At 53.8% G+C, this 19,086-nt stretch overlaps 1 protein-coding gene across 1 annotated transcript in view; it reads right to left on the reverse strand.

The window, feature by feature from the left end:
- AJAP1 (adherens junctions associated protein 1) overlaps positions 1-15,074 on the reverse strand; it is a 108,035-nt gene extending 92,961 nt beyond the window's left edge. The window contains exon 1 of the mRNA XM_080921342.1: positions 14,988-15,074. Within this exon, the coding sequence (XP_080777468.1) occupies positions 14,988-15,016 (29 nt within the window). The 5' untranslated portion in view covers positions 15,017-15,074. The remainder of the gene's footprint in view (positions 1-14,987) is intronic.
- Positions 15,075-19,086: the final 4,012 nt, after the last annotated feature.

Genomic DNA, 19,086 nt, shown 5'->3' on the forward strand with positions numbered 1-19,086 from the left:
GAAGAGCACGGGCTGGTCTTACAGAGGACTCAGGTTCGATTCCCGGCACCCACCTGGCATCTCTTTATAACTCCCATCCTAGGAACCAATAACCTCTTCTGGCATCTGCAGATACAGAACACATATCACGCGGTGCACTGATACACATGAAGGCGAAACAGCCATACACAAAACGGTTTGTGGACAACGTCAAGTTGTTGGGCTTTCCTGTAGCTCAGTTGACGACCTGCTTTGCCTAGCTCTCAGGAAGCCCGGGACGCTGCCCGTAGCACCCGGAGTCTCCCGGAAGTCCTCGTGCTGGTGTTTTGGTGACAGGCATCACGGTAAGCACACAGTAGGGGAAGGTCATCAAAAATAGAAACTCAGTCCTGGCTGACTGTGCGAATCTAGAGAATCACCCATTTGACCCCCAGGCTACTTCTGATCTAGGTGGGGAACATATTCATTCCAAACCCACGTCCCATAGGAGAGTGTGGCCAAGCACAGGGAAGAGCAGGTGGGGCCCTTCCTCTCCCTGGCCTGCTGTCCCTCACACCAGGCCCTGCTGGGGACATGGGCCACCTGTGTAGTTACAACAGTTCTCCAGAGCCTCTCAGGAACACTGCCTCTTACCCCACACTCTGGAGGCCTAGCGCATTCAGCACGAAACTCACAAAGAGTTAGCCCTGGATGCTGGACTCAGGTCCCATCCGTGGCTGCTTACCTCTGTCCACTGGGCATTCAAATTGTAAGTGTTTTAGAAGTCCAACAGGAAGCCTGTTAAAACGCAAGGTACTGTCTGGCGCTGAGTTATGTGCTGGCTATACTGTTTATGAGCTGTGTGGCCCTGGCATAAGTCACTAAGCCTCTCTGGTTTTCCTTGGAAAAGGGGGTGGGGAGTAAGAAAAATGCCTCAGGACAGCAATGCCACTAGGAAGACTGGCAGGTGCTAAGGATGAAAGCTGAAAATGTGGCCGCCATTTTAGCCCAGTGCCGCATGGGCTAGCAGGACCAGGCAGGACATTGCTTCAGGGCTACAGCCCATAGTCCTCCCAGACAAAACCACTCAGGCCACACAGAGTGACCAACGGCCACCAGCACCCTTCCCCGCAGCCCACAGCACCATTCAGTGCAGAACTGAGGAGGAGGCTGGCCAGTGGAGCTGACCCAGGCTTGCACAGGGAGCCGAGTCCCTGAAAGCCACCGCAGTCTGAGTCTGGCCTCCCACAGCTTCAGAAGGAGAGAGATGGTGCCCGGGGACTATCCTGTCCTGCCAGAAGGGTGACTGTCAGCTTTTCCCTCCCTTTCGTAACGCCGGGTTTTCTCAGCTCCTGCCTCCCACAAGGACAGTCCTGCCTGGGGTTCTGTGTCCTTCCACAGGGGACACAGGGCAGAACCTTCCTGGGGCTTGCCTGGAGCTCTTCTGTGCACGTCTGGCTCCGTGAACCTAAATAACGGCCCTGGGTATGGGCTGTTCCCTAAGGCACATGGCCCCAGAGGGTCCCAGGAGGTGACGCATGATCTGCTGCATTCTCTCTTCATTCCCACAGGCCATGCCACCCCCAGTTGTAGAGAGGAGCACGCTAAACCCAACATGGGACCCCGAAGGCACCTCCTCTCCGATGCCAACCATCACACTGGCCAAGAGCCCATCTCTCAAAGACCTGAAATGTCCCCATCCATGGTGTCGCTGTACCAAGGAGAATGGAAAATTCTGTCCTTGACTAAGCACACCAACACACAGCACTGTGGAGGCACACGTAATAAATGTTCACGGAAGGAGAAACGGACAACTGAACAATAGCTTCTGTAGGGAACATGTCTCCTCAGAGACCAGCCAGGAGGAAACACAACACATTCCCCACCAGCCTGAGCCCACACTAGGACGCTGATGCCCCCACATCTGCCCTTGCAAAGTGGAGCGGCTGAGGCATTGCTCGGCGGCCAGGACACTTGCCACACAAGCATGAGGACCTGAGTTCTGAAGTCACACAAAGGTGGACACATCGGTGTCTGTCATCCTAGCACGCCGGTGCAAAGCTGGGTGGCAGAGAGTACATCCCCCACGCTGGCTTCCAGGTAGCCTGGTGCACAGCGGTAAACAAGAGACCGTGTCAGAGAACGGGAACCACCAACAACTGAGGCTCTTTCCTGACCTCTGCAGACAACCATAGCACAGGAGTGTGTGTGTATGTGTGTGTGCATGTGTGAGTGTGTATGGCGTATGTGTGTGATAGTGTATTTGTACCTGTATATGTATGTGTGTGTGCAAGCGTATGTGAGTGTGCGTGATTGTGCATGTGTGTATGGGTGTTTATGTGTATGTGTGAGAGTATGTGTGTATGTACATGTATGTGTGCGTACATGAGAATGTGAGTGTGTATGCATTTGCATGTGCACATGAGAGTGTATGTGAATATATGTATCTGTGAGACTTCTCGTATGAGTGTGTGTGCATAAGTATGTGTGTGTAAACATGTATGTCTCTGTGCATACACAGATATGAGAGTGTACATGTATGTTCATGTATGTGTGTGTGCATTGTGAGAGTGAGTGTGTATGCACATGTGTGAGAGTGTGTGTGCATTCACATGTGCATTGTGAGAGTGTGTGTGTGCATGTATATGTGAGTGTGTTTGTGTATACATGTGTGTGTGCAGACACAATGGAAGCAAAGGCAGTGAGGGCAATGCTTACACAGACTCACATACAAATAGCAAATAGACACCCAGTGTGGCAACCCAGGTCAGTAGCCGACAAGTTCTGCAAACTTAGGGATTTCACAATGTGTGCAAGGCACTCCAGGCACACAGACACGGGGAAGGGACAGCCTTGTGCACCATGTGGGGAGAGCCAACCTCACAGCTTCATGCTCTCCTACACTCTATGCAACATGCACCATATCACAAGTGAGTCCCCTCGTGGGGGACCTCCCAGATATGGTGATGACTATTTCTGCTTACTGAGTAGACTGGACGACAACGTCTGTGTCACAGAAATGTGCACGCACACAACGGACCCACGCGTGCAGAGGATGAAAAATAACCTCCCATTCTGAGAGCATTTCCCTGAACACTGGGTGCCAGAGAGCTGAGATTTTAGTGTCAACTGCACCCGGGGCTAAATCCACACTGCTAAGGAACTTGTCACCTCAGCTGGGATTTTCTGATTATTTTCTTCTCTTTTCCCTAAAGGCCGATAAGCTGACGAGAGAGAGAGAGAGAGAGAGAGAGAGAGAGAGAGAGAGAGAGAGAGAGAAGGCGCAAATTTTACATAAAGCACAAAGGCCACAGGGCACTGTGGTAAGACGGACAGTGAATCTTGCTGTCCTCGAAAGCTGGGTTCAAACCCAAGCTCCTCAGCTCGCTGGCTGTGTGACTTTGGTGTGACTTTGGGTAAACAAAGCTGCTTCTCTCTGCTCCTGTTTCTTCCTGCAGAGGAACGAGGGCAGCCATCCCTGTTCGGACTGAGTACAGTGGGACAGGCTAAGATGAGGTAGATCGAGTGTCTACCTCAAGGAAGGTGGGCAAAAAACTGGGGTGCAGAAGGCGGGGACGTCTCAGTCTCCGCACATGGGGAGCAGACGAGGTCACCAAAGCCCACAGCCAAGCCAGGGCAAAGTTTGTCCTGACTTCTGATATTAATTGGCCTGTACCGCTGGACTCCCTCTCCCGGCCCGGTTTTTTCATATTAGAACCGAAATGTGAGTAGCGGGCCAGCCCAGCCTCTGCCCCAACCTACCTGCCTCCTCATCTCACTGAACCAGAAAGAAGACACTGGTTGTTTTTATGTCTGACTCTAAATCCCTGAGTCTGATCTCAGAACACCGGAGCCTATGTCGGATGCCAGAACTGACCCCAAAATGGCTGCTCTATTTTCAGAGCTGACCCGGTTTATGTAAGGATCTGGGCAGCTCCTCAGATCCTGTCATTATGCCGCAGGTCACCTGTTACCTCCGCTGACAGACAGCAGATCTCAAAGCCACCCTCCAAGGCTCACATCCCCCACCCCACCCCATCTTACACTCAGAACCCCGAGGTAGCCGCACGGGACCCACTCCAGCTCGGAGCTGCAGCCAGCTTTGTAAAACAGCACCCCCACGCCTCCCAGCCACCACCACCACCATCATCACCACGGATATGCAGATCCGAGGTCCTGTGGGAGGCCAGCACGCAGGCACATGCCATCCCCAGGTGCTGGTCTCCCACACAAGAGTAAACAGCATCAGCTTGCTTTCCTTAATTAAACGTCTGCTTCTAAGTTCACGGTACATCCCCAGCCACGGCCACATGAAGTACGGCGACCTCCCATGAACTCCTTACCCGGCTCTCCCTCGTGGTGACACCCTGAGAAATTACGGTAAATAACACAATCAGGTTACTGACTGAGACAGTCATGCCCACCCTCTGCTCCCGCAAACCAGGACTCTGGCCACCACATTCCGAGTGCCTGGCCTAGGGCTCCCACTGTCTGCGTCCTTGTGGGAGATCCCCGAAGGCTGCTGAGTGCACCCTTAAGTCCTGCCTCTGTGCTGCCAAGTCCTAACCTGCGTGTGGATGTTCCTGCCTGTGTAGCTGGTTGCCTACGGAAAGCCCAACTGGAGCAGCCCACTGGCCAGCTACAAACCCCTGCCGGCAGGTCTCTCTCGCCCACACGGAGAAGAGTGAGGAGCTCCGGTGAGTGGCGAGTGCAGGTGTTTAACCACAGAAGACCCCGCTAAGATCGGCTCAGCACAGCCATGACATTTATGTCCCATCCACGGCTCGGGAGTGGCCCAGTTTCTCCACATCCATGATTTGGCAGAGCCACGTTTGCTTTCCATCGCAGCCATTCTGGTGGTCAGGCAGAGCGTCTTGCCGGGGATTTCCCTGCGCATTTTCCTTGAGGCTCCCCAAGTGAATTATTTTGGGTTTCGGGGTCAGGTAAACATTTCTACCTGTGAAAGAGTTCACTACCTGTATCTGCCAGCGCTGTTCTGGGTTCCAAGACTCTGTGTTAAGAAGAGAAACCCCTGAAAAACACCAACTCCCATTCTGTGACTGTTCTCGGTTCTTCCACAATCTTTATAAAACTTTGTGTATTGTGCGTTTTACATGTATGTGTGCACATGTGTATGAGTGTGCATGTACCTGTGCATTCCCATGGAGACCAGAGTCTATCTCTTGCTGAGCCTGGAGCTTGCTGGTCTGCTGGGCTTGCTGTCAAGTGAGCTCCAGGGATTCTTGTGCCCCTGTGTCTCAACGCACATGAACATGGGTTCACACTCCCAGCCCCAGAACATAGGTCCAGGCCCTCATGCCAAGCAGTGAAGACTTTATCTCCCAGGACACCTCCTCAGCCCCTAAACTTCAAATTCAATTTATCCAGTTTTTCTTTGTATGGGTCAGGTGTTATGCGTTAGGTCTGAAACCAGACCCAGAAGAATTTGTTTCCTAAAAGTCTACAGTTTGCATTTGACACAGCATTCCGTGAACCTTCTGAGTTGACTCATTACTAGGGTGTGAGAGTTTCACAGCCCTGGTTGTGTGGCTGCGCCAGCCCCATTTGGAGAGGAGCAATCTTCCCTCCACTGAACCTTTTTGGCTTCAGATGCAAATCTCGCCTTTAGTGAAATACAACTTCTGTTGAGGTCACAGTTTAACAGCCTGGAGAGAGCTGGTACACTCTCACTCATGAGGTGGTAGGTCTCTCCACTCACGTATGGCTTCTTCCACTTCATTGACTGTAGTAGGTTTTTTTTTTTTCTTTTTAACTGTAGTAGTTTATTTACTGTGTAGTTTTCAGGACACAGAGATTCCACAGTCAATTTCTGGTCTTAGAAAGACCCACAGTTGTTTCATTCTAAGCCACTGGAATGTGTTCCCAAGATGTGTCAAAGGTGTAGCTGACATCCCATGATGTTATTGAGAAGTGGTGGGTGGGTCCTTGCAGGCTGGAGCGGTGGAAGGAAGTTAGGTCACTGGGGTGTGCACTGGAAGAGGGTAGATATTAGGCCCCCAGTCCTTCCAAGATGCGGCATGGTGGGTGGGCAGTTTATCCCATTACATCCCTGCCATAGTCTCCTTGTTACCCCATGACTTAGGCCAACTGACTGCACGACCCTGGTTTAAAAGCTCTGTAACTGTGAGCTGAAATATGTCTTTCTGTTTCTTAGGACGATCTCAGCGTCTGTCAGAGGAAATAAAAGCTGATAAAGGTCTTCTGATCAGCTTCAGCTGTCGGCTTGATGTAGCCCAGAGTTCTCAGCTGGACCACCATTTGAAGAATTGCTTCCTTCAGAGTGGCCTGCAGTTGAGTCTGTGAGGCACTTTTTTTGACTGGTGATTGGTGTAGGAGGGCACAGGCCATTCTGCAGTGTGATGTCCCTAGGAAGGGGGCTCCCAGCTGTGTAAGAAGGTAGCTAAACATGAACCAGAGAACAACCAGTCAGCAGCGTTCCTCCATTCTGACTCATACCCTGCTTGAGCTCCTGATCAGTGGTTAAGTGTGACCCGTAAGATGAAATAAATCTCCTTCCTGGCGTTGCTTTCCTGGCATTCTTTACAGCAAGGGGAAGTGAGCTGAAATTCACAGCATTCTCCATGTGTTTGCGGACAATAGACAGACATACAATTGACTTTTGTGTATTTATCTTGTTTCCTGCAACCTTATGGAACTGGTTCGGAAATTCTAAGACACTGCTTTTTGGTAATTATATATTATTTTCCACACAGACAATCACACCATCTCCCCTTATCTGCCTGCCTTTTCTTTCCTTGTCCTCCTGGGTCAGACTGGCATCAGCTTCCGTTGTGCAGTCAGTGTGATGACCACACACGTTGTTCAGATGTACCATCTCGGAAGAAACAAAGCCAGTTTTCCATCACTAAGAATGCCGTAAGTCATGGATTTGGAAAAAACCTGCTCCTATTTTGAGAGCCAGAGTGAGAACAGGTTGAATTTTTATCAAATTCGTTTTCTGTACCCACTGAGATGGTTGTGTGGCTTTTTCCTAAGGCAGTTGTCACTGGGTAATGAATCTTGCTTCTCTTGTGACCTTTTTATAAGCCTTCTGCTGACATTGATTTACTGATATTGAATTAAAACTATTTTGTGGGAAAAGATGGCTCAGCCATTAAGAAGACCCTGACTCAGTTCCCAGCACCCACATGGAGACTTACAAACATCACTTAACTCCAGTACCAGGGGACCTAGCGCCATCCTCTGGCCTGCTTGGGTACTGCATACATGTAGTGCATTTACCTTCAAGCAGGAAAAATCCACTCATATACACATAAAGTAAATGTGTTTTTTAAGGATATTTTTAATGTTTTCCTGGATATTAGTAGTCTCCAGGGATGTGTGCGAGAGAGTTTTGTTTGACTTTGATCTCAGGATGCTTCATAAAGTGAATTAAAAGCGTCCATTCCTCAACAGCCTTTTACAGATGCTGGGCTGCCTCTGTGGGAAGCCCCTGACTCCCCTCCCCTCCAGCCTACACTTTTTCTAAATCAGACATTGCTATAAACAGCACAAAAATGACCTCCACAGTCAGACTATACTGAAGCTTACCAGTCAGTGCCAACCCCCCTGTCCTCCGGTGATACCCTGCCCCTACAGCTCCCTGCATCCGGGAGCCTTATGCCTTCTTCGATGGAATCTAAGTCAAATGACCTACTCCTCTGAGACTAAAGTTTCGCAAGTTTGGATTTACGGATCTTAGGGGGACTCTGTCCCCTGCTAAAGAAACCAGTAGAATCAAATGTCACAGACTCAAAACTCAGTTTCCTGTCTGGTTTAAGCGTAACTTCAAACTGGATGTTCTCAGAAACTCAAATTCCTTATGTGAATACCTGAGGCGGCACTAATGAGCCCTGTAGCTCAGTGGGATCTTTGGTTTTCAGACACTGGGTATGTTCTTCTCCACCTAACAGAAGCTGGGCCCAGCCAGAATTAAGTGCATCATGCCCCTGGAAACCCTCTCTGTCACCAGCAGCGGACAGGCTGTAAGCAAAGCTGACATCACACCATCTTACTCAGACTCCATCTTGGGATTGCTCAAGTCTCTTTTTTGGGGAAGAAGGGCCTGAAAGCTGGTGCCATTAAAGACAAATGACCTGATCCACACTGATCCCTAAACTCCCCAAAACACACACATACATACACACCACAGAGAGACACACAAGCACACACACATACACAAGTACGCACACAGACACACAAGCACACAGACAGACACACATGCATACACATGCAGACACACATACACACAAGCACACACAAATACCTAAGCACACACACAAGCACACACACCACATACAAGCACACACACACACAAGCACACATACATGCATATAAGCACACATACACCACAGAGAGACACACAAGCACACACACACATACACAAATACACACACACACTTGGTCCTCCTCTGTGAAGTCCCAGGTGGTGTCTGTATTGGATGCCTCAAGTACTGACAGAATAAGATGGATCCCCGGGCCTGCAGATCTCGAGAGGCAGCCTGAGGTCCTTGTGCCTCACACTATACAAATCACTTCAGGAGATATATGGTCCACCACAGTGCTACCTGGACTCATTGCAGGAAGACGCTGGAGATGTCTCCCATAGGGGCCAGTTCTCCCTTCCCTGAGTAACCTACTGTTACTCTTTCTCCCAGCAACCACCACGGCATCGTGACTTCAGGAGCGCTCTGTCACAAGTGAGCAGACAACCTGTCCTTACGTTCCCAGAATTAGAAAACTATTCAAAATGATGGAGAGACATCCAGGGCTGAGCTGGCTCAGCAGCTCCACTCTCTGGTCTGTGGGCCTCTAAAGACATCAGGGCCACCCCCAGTATCCATGCCGTTTGGGTACAACCTCAGCCTACACAGAGTTAGAGCCCATCAGGAACTCCTCAGCGCTGAAGACGTCTGTAGGCAGAACTGGCCATGGAGACTGTGGTGAGCCGGCTCTGTCCCAGGGGCAGGCTTGAGAGCAGAGGGGACAGGCTTTGAGAGTTCTCATCTGTGTTTCTGTAGGAAATATGCTCAAGGAGCCAACATCCTGCACAGTGACCCCTAGTCCCAGGTGGCCATTAGTGTCCTGAGAGGGGCACGGACACCTCGCTTGAGATTTGTACAGAGTCACAACTTGGGGTTTTATGTTGATGCACCACAGCATAATGCTATTTGTCTAGACTAAACAAAATGGATTCTTAGTAGCTGCCACCTATTTTAGTGTGGCTAACGAAACCTCAGAGTCTCTGTTCATCCCATGTTATGTCCCGACCCTCTGAAGAACAGTTACCTAAGGTTCAGAGGCAGCCAGTGACAACTTTGAGAGCAAAGGACTGTGGGTACCTAACCCTCCCCATGAAAGTCAAGAGTAAGAGACCCACGAACGGTGGGTGGGGCAGGGCACTTGCAGGTGAGGGCACGGCTGGTGTCCCCCTGCAGGAGGCATGGGGGGCCAGTGGGCAAGCTTCATCCAGGTGCTTGGAGCAGCAAGGCACCTCGGGTACGTACTGGCCACATCTGACACACTACCCCCCGCCAGCCTACTTTGCACCCACAGACACACATAAGCTGATCACAAATCTATCTTCAGAATGAGTTAGACCAGAAGAGGATCTGTGTTCTTAAAGGGCAAACAAAACAAAACAAAACAAAAACCTTGGCCGAAGCTTCAGACCAAGAGAGACAAGAGGCACCTGCAGACTGCTACGCCACACAACTCCTTTGCCCATCCTGCCTCTCGTGGCTCCCCTTGCCCCTCTGGGCTCCCCCTCCTCACAAAGTGGCACTTCACCCCCAACCCCACTGCCAGACAGACACCACCTCTTTGCTCTCTCTTCCCCCACAAACCCCCTTTCTCCAAATAGTCAGAAGTCTGAGACTGTCTCTCAACACAATGAGCTGGTAATGGGAGAGCTAGAAGGAATCGTTTTCGAGAGCATGTCTGTATTCTAATTGTGAAAAAAAAAAAGAAAGAAAGAAAATCTTTAAGCCAGAGGAGTGAGTCTCTAATGGTAAAAATCCGATGATGTGATTCACCCCCAATAAGCCAGGTTGAAGCAGCGATAACTATTTGGAGTGGGAGAACGCCTAAGCCTAAGGCTGGAAACTCTCTCCTGGATTTCAGTAGAAGCACAAAAGTGGGACTTGATAAAATAGGGGCACTGTGCCATGCTGACACATTTAAGCTCGTACAGGCTTCTCCCCTGCGATCTTCCCGGGAAGCAGCGAGGGATGAGGCAGGCCGTCAGCCCATGGACCCTGGGCATCCCCTCCAGCATGACACAAGCTTCTTATATGCTCGTCACTGAGTCTGTCTCCACGGTCTTAACTCCCTTCGCTGCAAACAGTCCCCACTGCGAGCTGCATGCCCTGGCCCCTTCCCAGCAGCTCCTGGGGGAGATGCAAGCAGGGGCAGAGGTGACACCCTGGGACAACGGACAGAGAGACTCAGGGACCATGCTCAAGCAGCTGCCCAGAAGGCTGGCAACAGGACAGGGGAGGACAAGCAGAGGGTGCAGACCCTATCCCCCCTAGGACAGTCCCGGAGAGCAAACCGAGAAGATCATCGAGCCAGCAAGAGAAGCAGATGACATCTGAGCAGGCGAATCCCAGCTCCATGCCCAACTCTTTCATGGAGTGGAGGAGATAAAGGAGGGAAAGGTGGCCTTCTGTTGGATGAAGCCATGCTTCCCTTCCCCTCACCAGCCCTGGACCAAGGGAGGATGGAGGGAGAAGGAAGAAGAGAGGGGTGTGAGGAGCACAGAACCCGACTGCAGAGTTACCATTCCAAACACTACTCTTTGTTCTGGCCTCTTCCCTGGCAAAAAATTGTGGGGGACCCCATGACCCAGAGTAGATTTGTGGCTCTCTGCATCATTCTTGGAGCCCTTTACAAAAAGTGGGGGGCCAGAAGAACCTTCTAGACATCTCCCCTGCACCTGCCTGTCCTACTTAAACTAGGCCGTCTTCCCACAGCTCGGTCTCTACCACCCTGCTCCAGTGGACTTAGGGAAGCATCCTCAGCTTACTGGGGTCCCCAAGTAAGCTCTCATGGCCTACCCTGAAGAAATCTGCATTCTCCTGGTGATGATGGCTGTGTGAAGGCTACTGCAATGGTGAGAGTCCTGGGCAACTGGACCCATCCCCACAGCTGCTAGGACCCTCCCCCTAGAGGACCCTAGGCTCAGTCAGGGGCACACCCTGGCCTGATATTCCAGGCAGCCTAGCTGAGTTACGTAACAACAGCTCCCCACTAGTACCTCATGAGTCACCAGCCCCTTTGAATTCCTGGAAGGGGTCTCTGAGGAGGCATGGAGCCTGGTTAGCACTCGGCCGCTCTCTCTGGTCTCACAAACCTCGAGCCTGTCTCCCCCTAGGTCTGCCGAGCAGGAGGCGAGCAAAACCCTCTCCAGCCAGACTTCAAACGCAGGAATCTAGATCAAGGATATATTTGGCTTTCTGAGCTAATCTTTACATCAGTTTGGTCTCTACTGACTTGTAACCCTTTGAAGCAAACCTAGCAACTGTGTATCAAAACCATGTGACTCTCCAGAAACCCCTAGAAAGAAGCCCCAGGCTCAGGAGACCCACAGTTTGGGGTTGCTAATCTGTAGGCTGTATGAAAACCCAGGTTTCCACTGCATGCTCTGAACATCCGTTTATTTCCCAAAGAATGCTCAGGGGGATGTCTGTCAAACACCCTGCTTCTGCTGGGGACAGAAATGACACTGAGGTTTCCAGGCTTGTGGGGGAGGGGGACAACTAACCCCCAAGTGATCCCAGCTATAGGAGGGTAGAAATACAGAGAACTAAATAATAAGCTGACCAGCTATCCCTGGACCCTAGGGACCAGAGGTAGACATCTCAGGGAGGCTTGGAGCTGCTTGTGAGCTGTATGCCCTGCTTCTTCCCCCAAGGCAAAGAAGCTGAGGAAGCAGAGGAATAAATAAATGAACAGGCAGGGAGGGGTACCTACTACCAACTCCTCCGTCTGGCCGGAGGATGAGAGAGAGGGGTGGGGTGTACCGACGTTGCTGGAAGCATTCCCCTAACTTCCAAATGTACCGCTTAGTCCGGCGTTATTATCCAGATGAGTATCACGGCCTCTGACCCTAGATGGATTCCAGTTGCAATCAATTTAGTCACAGCAGCTGGAAATAGGAGGGAGCCAGCATTCACCCGGCGCCCAGTGTTTGCGGACAAAGCATCGACTCCATCCGCCAAAGACTGGCTGCGCAGCCCCAGCTGCTGGGGGACTTTATGCTGGGGTTGGTGACAGCAGCCCTGTGAATCCCTGCCGGGAAGCCCAGACACAACACAGCACACACTGGGAAGGCTCGAGAAAACTGTGAATTGTGTTCCTAACCGTACTGGGGGGCCTCCCTAGCAGACAGGATGCCGCTGCCACTGCCGAAAGCTGAGTGTTAGAAGACAGGAATGGCTCTGAGGAACATGGCCAGGGTTGAGTCTGTGACTGTTTACCTGGTCCAGAACCCAGCCCAGCAAAAGCTGTGGGTGCTTGCTCCTAACTGCTCCACACAATCCCAAGAGGTCACAGTCTCCTCAGGTCAATGGGTGACCGGAGCCAGACTTGGGGACTTGGGATACCTGCTGAGTAAGCAGCCCCCTCTGAGTGCTCAGGGACCTGACAGCTAAACAAGCCCCAAGTCTCCTTTAGGGACTGCCTTTCTCTGGACCCAAGGAAGCCCTGACACAACTCCCACCAACAAATAAATACAAGCAGACAAATCCAACTCCTACTGCCTCTGCTCCTATAGCATCCAGGCTAACCACACAGCTCTGCTCCATCAAAGAAGTAACCAAGCCAGGGTCTGAGTGGGGGCAAGGAAGCCCCTCCCTCGGCTTGCAGGGAGCCTCCTTTTCCCAAAGAGAATGAGATGTCTTCTGCCACCTCTGCTGGAGGTGATACCTGTCCTAACCAGGCTCAAAGCTTAGCAGCAAGATGCCCAGAGCTGACCTACTGGGCAGTGGGGGAACAGTTAGCAAGCAAGGGAAGAGTGTAACTCCTAGGCTGAGGCTCTGAGTGCCTGTCCAGAGGGAACAAAACCATCTGGATCCTCCAAGACAAACACAGGGCTAGCTCTCCTATTAGGATGGCAGAGAGTCTCGGCCCTTCCTTGGGGGTACATGCGTAAAAATTCATGCATGTTAGTATCTGGCAGGGAGGGATCCTGAAAGGCTGAACTTCAAAATCAGCAACAGAGCCATTTCTGAAAGTCTGGCCGGGTCTCTGCCTGCACAGATATCTTTGTTCTGTGGTAACTGTGAATTTTGAGCCCCAGAGGGGGTTTCTCTGCTTGGCATTTATTCTCCCCCTAATATTGAAATGCACCACCCTTTCAGCCGAACAACTTGTACAGGTAAGTTACCACCGGCAAGCAAGTGCCAGACTGCAGCATCTGGGAGCTCAAACTGCCTCTGGGCAGGGAGGGAATTCCCACCGGGTTGTCCTGGAAGCCTTGGGATCTAGCTGAACACCAGGGCAGTTGGGAGCAAAAGGGGAGACAGACAACAGACAGACACACAGACAAAACATCTAGATCGGGCTCATGTCAGAAATGCTGTCCTTGCTTCCTTGGGTCCACACCCCAGAATTGCGGGAACCTAAACCTCAGCACAGCCCACTGATGGACAAAGGCCCAGACAGTGCCCCACACACGGAGCCGATCGGCCCGATGATTAACCTCTTAAAGTCCACAGCGCAAACAAACCCAGCCACAAGGAAAGGGGATGCCAATAATGACGTGTGACTTTCTAAATGACGCTGAGCAGTGTGTAGACCTGGGCGCCAAATCCACTCACAAATCAAGGACAGCTAGAAAACACTCCTGCCAGTCTCCTTCAGACTTCTCAAAATCAGGTCGCGCGCACGTCCCTCCCTCCTTTGGCCCCACTTTCTCCCCAGCTTCACGCTGGTGGGGGTGGGTGGCTGAGGCAGCCTGTTCCAGCAGCCACCGACCCTGTGTATTCTCAACACGGGAACGCAGTGCATCCCAGTGGACAAACACTAGAAGCGCAAGCAGCCTTTCTCGGCTTCCATCTGTGATGATCAGCCTGGGACCCAAACCCCAACCCAGGCGCAGCAGCTCTGGCCAGAGTCCCCTTACATGGAGGCAAGGATAGTAGACACCCTGCTCTGCAAAAGCGACAACTAATTGCGTTCTGGGCACCCCAAGGCAGAATCCAGAGAAGCCTGAGCGATTCGGTTGGGTGGGCAAAGTTTGCAGAGAAGGGTCTTTCTGGCCCGCCCCATAACCAGGTCTTGAGTTCCTGCCGGCCCTAAGGTCCCGGACACCGACAAGCCCTGTGTGCCTGTGAAAGGTGCTTAGAGGGGGTTGCCTGTTGTCGCTCCCCCAGAATCCAAAAGCTCTTCAGACCCAGTTGTCCCCCCAGCTGCGTGCGACCTTCTGCCCGGAGGTCATCCCAAAGCAGCTGGGTAGGCAGCTGTGCTCACTACACACCAGTTTAGGGGCCCCGGGCCCCCGAGGAATGGAGAGAAGGGCTGACAGAGCGGCTGTAGGGTTCTGGGCTCCTCCAACTCCGCGGCAAAGCTGCTGGAGAACTGAGAGGGCCGGTGGCTCTCCCCGGCATCTCCAGCGTCAGCCCCGGCCCCCGAGTCCGCCGCGCCCAACGGGCCCGCAACTCGCACCGGGCTCCAGAGAGGAGCTGCGCCGGGGCCGCCGGCCAGGACACTGCGCTGCTGGTGTCCCGAGCCGCGGTCGCGCCGGCCAGTCCCGCTGCCAGGTTACTGGGGCAAGCGCCCCTGCCTCGACTCCACTCGAGTCGCGGAGCATAAGACAACGGCCGCTCCGGGCCGCTCCCTATCCGACCTCAGGGACCAGCAGGCGACCGCGCTCCGCGGCTTCGGGTGCACCACGCGGGCCGCCTCAGGGAGGCGAGAAGCCGTGCCTCGGTTTGCAACAGTGAGCAGCAGCCCAGCCCAGCGCCCACGCATCCCCCACGCATCCTGCCTCCAGCCGGGTCGCTCACCTGAGTCCTAAAAGCTGTTGGATCCACATGGTCACGTTTCAGGGAACCAAGCCTCAGACCTTGCTTGCCCCGGCCATCTGCGCGGCGTCCGCGCCCGCTCGCTCCCGTCCCGTGGCGCCGCTCTTCGGCTTCGGGCCGCCGCCGCCGCCGCCCGCCGCCCGCCGGCCGCGGGGCGCACAGCTAGTCAGAGCGCGGCCGCGCGGGGCTCCATGCCGGCCGGCGCGCCGCCGCCGAGGGGGCGCATGGCTCAAGCGGGCCGGCCCGCGGGGACGCACATCCTCCCGCCGGCTCTCGGGGCCCCCACCGCAGGCCACACGGCGCGGGCAGCGACGAGGCGGGCGCTCTCCGGGTCTGTCGCCAGCCGCGAGTGTCCGAGGAGCCGGGCTTCGTCCTCCCGGGAGGCGGACAGCGAAGCCGGCCGCTCCGCGCGACCTGCGAGGATCTAACCTGAAGCCGGAGCTGCGAGGCTGTGATAGGCGTCGCCTGGGGGTTGAGAGGATCGCCCCTCTAGCCCACACGGGTCGTTTCCACGCGCCGCCGGGTCGAGGGGCTTCTGTCCCGGGTTCCGACACCGATCAAGTTGCCGGAGAGCTCCGTCTAAGCGCTAGCTCTGCAGACAGCCGCGGCCCGGAGGCTGCCAGGAGGCGGGCAAGGGAGGCGAGGGAGCGTGGAGCGCGGGGCGTGGGGACGCGCGGCGGCGCCGCCGCGCGGAGGAGGCGCGCGGGGATCCCGGGCCCCGCCGCCCGCGCCCACCGCGCCCTCCGCAGAGCCGCCCGCGCCGCTCGGCCGCCTCCCTCTGCGCGTCTGCCTCCGGGAGCGCTCGCCCCCGCCTCCGAGAGCGGGTCCCAACTCCGCCCGCTGGGCCCGGCTCACGTCACCCTCCTTCCCCGCCCCTCAACCTGGAGTCGGAGCCCCCAACCCAGCCGGCCGGTTTGGCTTGCCAGTCCACTTCGCTCGAGCTGGACTGGCGACCTGGACTCTGAGTGGCCTGGGCGGCGCCAGAGATAAGAGCCGGGCCCACCCCTTCCCCATCCCTGGTCGCGTCCCGGTCTCCACCTTGGGAAAGGCTCGAAAGAGGCCGCAGGCTCCGATTGGACCGCCGGGCGCCGCCGGATGGTGTTGCCACGGTAACCAGATGGCATGCGAAGCAGTTAAGAGGTTCGGACCCGGTTCTAAGTACGCCCAGTGAACGAGGAGGGCTGATTTGGGGAGAGGATGTTCTCATGGGACTCGGGAGCTGAGTGTGTGCGAAAAGTTTCCTCCCGCGGAGCTGCATGGCGCTGGCGATGCGAGAGGCTATGGGAGGCCGGGGAGGGTCCTCCGTTAGGGAGTCCTCCCCACTGCCTGGGCCTGGCCTCTCTCCAGGCAGATGAAGTTTCAGCGTTTGGTTGGAGCTTGCTTCTGCCCGGTTATTCAGTCTCCAGCGCAGTTCCCCCGCCTTCTTGGTTTCAAGGCATCTGCTGCCTTCTCAGAGCCAGAGAGTTCTGAACCTGGCTCTCCCAGACATGTTGCCCACTCTCCCACCCAGCACTCCCGAGTACCTACCTGGATGGCTGTGTCTGCATGTCCAGTCCCCTTTCTCTGACAGAAGTGACAAAAAAACAGAGGCTCCCACGGAGACCAGAGCTGTCTAGTCCCCGAGGAACTGTAGGGACAAAACCCAACTCTCAGCTCTACACACAGTGGGGGAAGAATTGCAAAGTCAAGGGCCTTAGAAATGAGCTGCAGTGAGCGGCCTTTCCTGCTTGAGAGTCAGAGCTGGGAAGGTAAAGAGAGGCGACCGGACCGGGACTTGCCAGGGCCCTGTGAGCGGTGACTTCAGCCCAGCGGTTGGCCCCCTAGGAGAGAGTGAGGCCTCCCTGGGAGGGTAGCTGGGGAGGAGGAGGAGCCAGCAGAGTCTTGCTGGGATTCACTGTGCAGGTCCTCCCCCCCCCCCCCCCCAGCCGCCATCCGGAGGTGTTTGGCAGCCAGAGATTCTCCCCACACAGGCTGGACAGGACAGCTTAGTTGTTTTCCCTAAGTCTGGGAGCAAGGTAGCATGGTTGCAAGAGGCTAGGCTTAGGTATGGGGTGTTACTGTCTTGGGGTCCTGGTGTATTAGGCAACCTCTCTGACTCTTGGTCTTCTCATCTACAAGACCCATTTCCGGTGCCTTTCCTCTGGAGCTTTTAATTAGGCCAGGAGCACGTGCAACTGTTACTGTGTGCCAGTCTGTCGTCCAGAGAGACGCCCAGGTGACTCAGCGCGCTGAATGCCTGGCCATTTCTGGGTTCTCTAAGCGCTGAGCCCTAGTCCTGGAGGGAGTTGATCTTACAAAGTAGAAGGCAGGGAGGTCCTACCGGAACAAGGTGGACCCAGTTGCTAACTAGGAAGGAGATGCCTGCACTGCTGCCACCTAGCGGGCAAAGCGGTGGTGCTGCAAAGGGAGGACCTTCTGCTGTCTGTGGAGTCCTTAGAGAGGCTTCTTAGCCTGGGCAGGGAGGGGTGGGGGTGGGGGGTAAGAGGGGTGGGGGTGGGGGTGTCTGACCTGGTTTCTTCAACAGACCTTTTCACAGACTCAGAAGACCCACGGCCCTCTTGGAAAGTAGTGAATCCAGTCCCGTTAAACCTGAGAGGTTACTGAAAGTATTCTCAAAGACAAACGTAACAGGGTTGGGATACAGCTGGAGTAAGAGCCTGGGCTTAGCCGGTGTAAGACCTCGAGTTCAGTCCCCAGCACGTGCCCAGGAAAAGATTAATGAAGCCGATGTGTGGTTTTAAAATGTACGTTCTTGGGGGCTGGAGAGATGGCCCAGATGTTAAGAGCACTGTCTGCTCTTCCAGAGGACCCGGGTTCAATTCTCAGCATCCACGTGGAATCTGACACCCTTACACAGGCTCATGGACAGGCCAAACACCAATGCACATAAACTAGAAATAATTTTTAAAAAATGTATGTTCTTGTTGACACATTAAATAAGCATCTGCCAAGTCCGTGTGAACCCGACAGGCAGAAGCAGCCTGGGACTCTCGAAACCTAGTTGACTACAAAATACCTCTGTCTTCTCTTGGATGTCACAGGTACCCCCTGCCTGCCATCCACAGTTAGGACAACTTCAGTGAGAGTTAACTAAGCCCAGGTCAGAGTCTCCCACACGTGTTTCTGGACCTGGTGATTACATCCGGACGGGAAGGAGCTGGTGGAAGGCGACCGTGGATAGAAGCATTTCCTGCGCGAAGGGTGATGACAAGTAGTCTCCAGGGAAAATAACAGTAACAAAAACATGACCTCTCCACTGGGCAGGAGAGGAGACACTTGACCCCTGTCAGGACTCATCTAGAACCTCTGAGGACCTGGGACCTCAGCACATAACTCTAGGCTCCCCCAGGGTAATTCATGCCCAAGCCTCCCCAAGGCAAGCCCTTGTGTATTACTTTCTTTGTTTTTCTTTATCCCTTGATGAGAAAAAAAAAATACTATTTTACAGATGGAAAAACAATAAAACTTTCATCTTGCCGCATGTGACCTATTCCCTAGAACTCAAGGATCTCATGCAGCTGTCTGATTTATTTTTCTCTCCTTTGGAGCTGGCTGGGAGTAGGCAGGGAGGGTATGTGCCACTCCACCTGATATGCTGACATACATGCACGCACACATGTGTGCATGGGTGAATGCAAACACGTGATGATACACAGATGCACACACATGCACATGTTCCCATAGTTGCATACACAGGGGCGCACACTTACACATATGAGCAAACGTACGTATGCATGCTCACACATACATGCATACACTTGTCAGTCTCACAGACAGTACCCCTGGGGTTTCTCTGTGTAAAGTGAAGTTCTTCAGGTAGCTTCTGGCAGCTTCTCCTCTGCCTGGCAGACGTCCTGGCCTGCAGCCTCCAAGCACCACAACAGGCTGCTGTCCTCACCTCTCTTCCAGTTTCTCAACAAAAGAGCCGCAACCCCGCGGGAGGTCCTCCTTGAAGCTTTCTGAGGCCATTTACCTAATGGCCTTCCCAGACTTGACTATTTTTAAAACCCATCCAAAGCCAAATTGAGCTGCCATTGTTCATTTTTCTCCCGAGGAGGTAAATGTGTCTTAAGCATGACAT

Source organism: Micromys minutus, assembly GCF_963924665.1.
Source record: "Micromys minutus genome assembly, chromosome: 9".
Taxonomy (NCBI): domain Eukaryota; kingdom Metazoa; phylum Chordata; class Mammalia; order Rodentia; family Muridae; genus Micromys; species Micromys minutus.